General features: G+C 49.5%; 1 protein-coding gene across 1 annotated transcript in view; it reads left to right on the top strand.

Annotated features, from left to right (window-relative positions):
- The window catches only part of AFDN (afadin, adherens junction formation factor), a 94,694-nt gene that overhangs the window by 20,513 nt on the left and 68,185 nt on the right, over window positions 1-5,996 (top strand). The window contains exons 9-10 of the mRNA XM_029943272.1: window positions 4,345-4,439; window positions 5,519-5,781. Of these exons, the coding sequence (XP_029799132.1) occupies window positions 4,345-4,439; window positions 5,519-5,781 (358 nt within the window). The remainder of the gene's footprint in view (window positions 1-4,344; window positions 4,440-5,518; window positions 5,782-5,996) is intronic.

Genomic DNA, 5,996 nt, shown 5'->3' on the forward strand with positions numbered 1-5,996 from the left:
GGAAATGTTCTGTCCTGTCACTTCATCCCCATCAGCAAGTGCTCTGTATGCAGCGTTCACTGCATTTCAGAGGAGCTCATTTTACAGACAGGTCTGGCTCCTCAGAGAGAGATTGGGCTGAAGAAGGGCGGGAGCGGTGGTCCCCCCCCCCCCAGCAGGTTAGAAGGTGGGGCAGGAGGGGACTGGAGGGAAGAGAGAGAGGGCGGTGGGTAAGAAGGGGACCCAGAAGCAGAGGCGGTGCTGTAATGCGGCAGGGAGGGGCTGTCCCAGTGAGCATGTGCGTGCGTCTGACAGCGTCTGGGAGGCTGGGGGGGGGTGAGCCCACCGCGCTGGGGCATGCCCCGGGTTCTCTCTGTCCCCCTGGGTCAGGTCTGTTTCCGATTAGCAAAGATGTGCTTCCTTACTTAGAACACGCTTCTCACATTTGTGCGTCTGTCTTCATCCTGTTCCATCGTGCAGCTAGTTTTTGGTTTTATGGAAATACTTTCTTGTCTGTTTTTATATTTTGAACATTATGTTTCTGTGTGCTTAATGTAACCATCTAACGCTCTCCCATGCTGTAGAAAGTTTACTCACCTTTTAGCATCTTCTATGTGTTTGTTGCATTTTCTCCGAAATGATTGTACAGATTTTCATTGAATATTAACTGAACTTGGAATTTTGGCTTTTGTTCTTTTTGAAAAACACAAACAAGTGATATTTATCACCTCTTTTGTTACTTCTATATGCGTAGAGTCTAAGATTTGTTTTTTGTGTGTGTGTGTGTGTGTGTGTGTGTGTGTGTGTGTGTTTGTGTTTGTTTTCCTGAAAAGGATTCTTTAATGTTCTCATGTGTTAATTTCATACCATAACTTTAGGGAGCAATAGGAAGGAGATGCATTTTCCCTCTTACCTGGTGCCTATCAGAAAAAAAAAGCATGTACTCCTCAAGTTTGACAGAGTGTTTTTAGTTTTCCAGTTTTATTTGAAGAGAGCTAGTTTGTATTTCCAAATAGAGATAGTGAGAATATGCTGTCAGCTCTGTTTCAGTAAGCTTCAAAAATGTGATAGTTTCTTATCTATTACATCGACTTCACTAAGGTGTACGTTGTGGGGGTGTGAACGTACGTTCAGTCCCCACCCCCCGGGGGCGCGGGAAACACTCTGCCTCTGCCGTGCAGCCTTCTCTGAATGAGCACACCCCTCCCTCTTCCCTAAGAGGGGCGGCAAAAACGACATTTCGTGTGACAAACCGACTTCTAGAGGTTTCACCCTGGGAAGTGGCAGAGGCAGAAGCGGGGTTTGGAGGCACAGGACTGCTGTAGAGGGAGGGTGCTCTTATGCCATGTTCATAATGGTTTGCTTTCTCTTCATATTCAGAATACTAAGAAAACTTTGAGTTATATCTCAAATTTAATTAAAAAAAAAGCAAAAGCAGAGAAACAAGATGTAGAAGAGTGTGAATAGTAATTTAGGAGTAGCAGGTTGACAGAATTCAGGACATGCAGAGACATTTGAGTCTTAGGTAAACCACCAGTCTGTGTGTGTGAGTGGGCCCCAGTGGTTGGCCATTTGGCTAGATGGCACGTATTTCATCTGTTAGCCCTACAGAGTGTTCTGATGTTTGTCCAAAAAAAAAAAGGAGAAGGAAAAATAATGTGTATTGAGTTGCTTAATTGTATATGCATTGAACAGATTTTAAAGATCTGCCTCTGGGTGGAGAATTAGGCCAGGAAAAGAAGGGTACTTTTCATTGTATGCTTTCTCTGCCTTTTGAATTTTAAACTACATGAATATTTTATATATTTCTAATTGTCTATTAGGACAGTAAAAGAAAGCCTGGTGGAAGCATGTTCTTTGAGGGAGTCACTTAGACTTGTCGCGCTCCCAGAGGTGCCCCGGGCATGTCCCGGCGGCGGCAGACAGGTGCTCAGCAGAAGGGAGGGGCACCCATGAGGAGGGGAGAAGATGCAGCAGCCGGTTTCTGTGTCCTTAACACCCAGGAGATGGTCCCTGTCCTTTTTTAAAAAAGAAGGCAGTGAGCTATTCCAGAAAGAAAGATGCCGTTATGGGAACATGACCTGCCTCCCCCCGCCCTTACTCCCCAGCTCCAGCCAGACACCGCTGCGTCTAGTGAGTTCAGGGACTGCTGTTTGGGTTACTCAGAATCTAGTCCTGAAGACGTTCTCTGTGTTTCCCGTCACCGCGAAGTGCAGGAAGGACGGAGGCGTTGGGACGCTCCCTCTGACCCGCCGTCCGGAGGTTTCCAGCCCCGTGAGACGGGGAGGCAGGCGGGGCGGGCAGGTCTGAGCGTCCCCGTCTGTTTATGCCTGTGGCTCTGCTGACGTAGCGAAGTGCATCCTGTCCACGTCGTAGCTCCCAGGAGACCCCTCAGGAATGGTCAGGATGCAGGACAGTGTTAGTGTCAGGTTTTTCTTTCACCCCAAACAGGTATTTTTCATGTTCCTGTATTTTTCCACTTTGTATTGAAATCGTTGTTCTTCATCTATTTGCTTCTTTTCTTTGTAATTCATTTGTGTAATTTGTGTGTGCCATATTTCATTGTTATTTTCTTCATTTTCCAATATTAACTATTCGCTGTTAAGAAACTGAATCTTTGTCGAATGCATGCTGTGGACCAGACACCGTACTGAATGCCAAGACGAAGAGAGGTTTTAGGAAATCGAGCCGCCAAGGAGCTTAGGGGGCAGCAAGTAAATAGGAACCCCGAGCGCTAGGAAGAGCAGCGCGAAGATAAGTGGTCCGCGGTGCGGAGGTGGCGGACGCACGGTGCTCTTTTGGGGTGCCTGTGCTGTTCAAAGCCAGCGGAATCCCAGACATTCCTAGGGGGCTTGGAGTCAGCAGGTCTGGAATGGAACTGCCCACGTCCAGGGAAGGCCCCGGATGGCTCCAGTGCCTCATTTTGAGCCAGGACTTGGAGTGGAGGTTGAAATAACACGGTTTTAAAACCGCTGCAGTTGCCCCCACATGTGACGAGAACGTCCTGGCTGTGAAGCACTGCAGACGACTGACCGGTTTTCCCGCTCACATAAGCTGTCGTGTCCCTCGATACAGGTCACTTTCGTCCCAATGTGACAGGTGTCTGGAACATGCCAGCTGGGGGTGTGTCGGAGTGTTGTGTACTCTGACTCAGTCCGCGGGGAGAGCTGGTGTTCTCACGGGGTCTCCTGTGGGAGTTCGGGCCGCACCGCAGCTGTGAGACTTCGGCAGCCTCAAGCCCGTCTGTGCGCCCGGCGTTTAACTTGGGCAGCTCTCCGCGCCGAGCCCTGACCCCAGTGGCCAGGGACTGTGACTCCCCGCCTAGTAAGGGAGGCTGCGGGTTATTAACGCGCCCGCGACGTGGGCCTGGGAGACTCTGCTCGGCCTCTCAAGGACTTGGCACAGCATTTACCCGAACTGGGGGGATGGCCACGGCCCAGGGGTGGGTCCTGACTCACTGACCCTGCCTCGTGTGTTCTGTGCACGTTCACGGCTCTGGAAGCAGAAGACTTCTTTGGGCGATGCTCTGGGTTGGGTTGAGCACAGTAGGTGAGAAGCGAGTAAACGTCTGGGTGTAAATGACCAGATGTCTTGGTGGTGGTTCGTCTTCTCCCTTCTCCTCCCCCTGCCGCCCCCATCCCAATCATAGAAATTCGTGCACAGGGAGATTAAAAATTTCAGCAGTTCACAGAGGTATAAAATGAAACATAACCCAGTTTCCCTTTCTGTCCCCAGCCCCTTCCCAAGTCCCCATGGAGCTAAGCACTTACAGGAACTGAATGTCAGAAGTGGGCATTGGAACCTGGGGGGATTCTTCAGAAGATGTGTGTGGGCCTCATCCCCAGAGATTTTGGTCTAGAAGGTCTGGACGAGCTGTGAGGTTGCACATTGAAAACCCCTGTCAGGGACCCCGCTGTGCCCGGTCCGTGTGTATAGCGCCGTGAGCGGTCTGTGCGGCAGGTCCACTGGAGAGTGACCTGGTTGAGGGAAGGTCCGTATGTGTCAGTGATCTTCATCTGTAATAGAATTAATTGCTCTTCAGAATCGTTAACAAAAATCCAGGGCCATGTGGCGGAGAAATTTCTTTTTGTGTGGTAAGAAAATGTTGGTCATGGATGATGACGTTGGTACCTTAGGTCACATTGAACAGAAGGCGGTGTGTTTGCCTCTTGATTTGAATGGTCTGTATCCACTTAAACTGCATGGTGAAATCTGGGGAGTTCTTTGATAAGAAATCCTAAGAATTGAGAACTGTCATTCATTCTAAAACAACCTTTTGTTTGCTTTGTTGGCCTGTTTGTTTCAAATAACATGACCAGAACATAACGCTTTACCAGTGAAGCTCTGTTCTCTTTCTTTTCACAGATGGTTCTGACTCCAGGGATAAGCCCAAGCTTTACCGCCTTCAGTTGAGCGTGACCGAGGTCGGCACAGAGAAGCTGGAGGAGAACTCCATCCAGGTGCGCGGCAGCTGCGGCCCGGCGCCCCCCGCGGCTCTCGCGCTGCGGCCGGTGAGGGCTCGGGGGAGGGGGCAGGGCCGGCCGCATGGCAGCGCTGAAGACAGAAAGGAAAGACTTCATCTTTTAATTGAACATAAATGACTTGTGTGCTCTGGGCCACTCTCCTTGGCTCCAGCGTGAGCAGAGCAGATGGAGATTAGGTCCACTCTTCACCTCTAGAAACCCGGTGTGGGCGTTGTGTTCCTCTGACACGGTCTCCTTTTCTTCAGAAGGTGGTGATAACGTCATGGGTCTATCTCAGGGTTAGAGGAGGCAGCCCGAGTGGGAGTCCTGTCGTGGGTCTGATGCCCGTACCTGTGGGTGCCCCCGGAACGGTGGTTCGAGTGTTAGCGGGATGTGGTTCTCAGGTACTTAATGAAAAGAGGAAGGCCAGGTTCGTTCCCTGATTGACCTCAGCTGACTTCTGGCAGACTACCCTTTCCCCTGTGCTGTCGTACCCGATGGCAAATGATGGGTCAGGTCATTAGTGTCATTCTCTGTTCTAACATCCCTTCCTTCGGCACAGCAGTAAGATAGATAAACACAGTGTGTAATCCTAATGATCTGTACAAACTTATTCTTAATTATCTAGTAAATGTTTCGGGTAACTGTGTGCTTTTCAACTCAGTATGTCTTAAATCAAGTTACTGGATGCTAAAATTAATGTGTTCACTTATTTTGACATTATTTTGATTGTTTATTTTTGTACTGTTGGGAGGAAGTCCACTAAAAAGTACCCAGAGCTCTGGGTTTTTTTAAATTTTTTAAATTTTTTATTTTTTAAATTTATTTTTGAGAGACAGAGAGAGACAGTGCGAGCAGGGAAGCATCAGAGAAGGAGGGAGACACAGGATCTGAAGCAGGCTCCAGGCTCTGAGCTGTCAGCACAGAGCCTGACGTGGGGCTCAAAACCACGAACCGTGAGATCATGACCTGAGCGGAAGCCGGACGCTTAACTGACTGAGCCCCCCAGGTGTCCCCAGAGTTCTCTTTTTAAATACTGGGTCCTTTATGATGAAGTTTGTTTGATTTTATTTTAGCTGTTCGGATCAGGGATTCAGCCCCATCACTGTGACCTCACGAATATGGATGGGGTTGTCACTGTCACGCCGAGAAGCATGGACGCTGAGACCTATGTGGAAGGACAGCGCATCTCGGAGACCACCATGCTGCAGAGCGGGATGAAAGTGCAGTTTGGGGCGTCACACGTGTTCAAGTTTGTGGACCCCAGCCAGGACCACGCTCTGGCCAAGAGGCCCGTGGACGGAGGCTTGGCGGCCAAGGGCCCCCGACAGAAGCCTGGGTAATTACATGTCCGCCTTGCGCGTTTTAGGGCGTCTGCGTATGTGAGCAGTGATCTGACTCAGGCCTACGGTATCACAGGTTGTTTTATTTTTAAAAATTCCTAGTGGGGTTGGTTCTTGATGTGGGCTGGCTTCAGAGGAGGGAAGGAGAAAGAGGTCTTGACTTGATCTTAAAATTGGAAGTTGTGGCTGTTTTTTTAAATTATTTTCAGAT

This window comes from Suricata suricatta, chromosome 7, assembly GCF_006229205.1.
Source record: "Suricata suricatta isolate VVHF042 chromosome 7, meerkat_22Aug2017_6uvM2_HiC, whole genome shotgun sequence".
In the NCBI taxonomy this organism is placed as follows: domain Eukaryota; kingdom Metazoa; phylum Chordata; class Mammalia; order Carnivora; family Herpestidae; genus Suricata; species Suricata suricatta.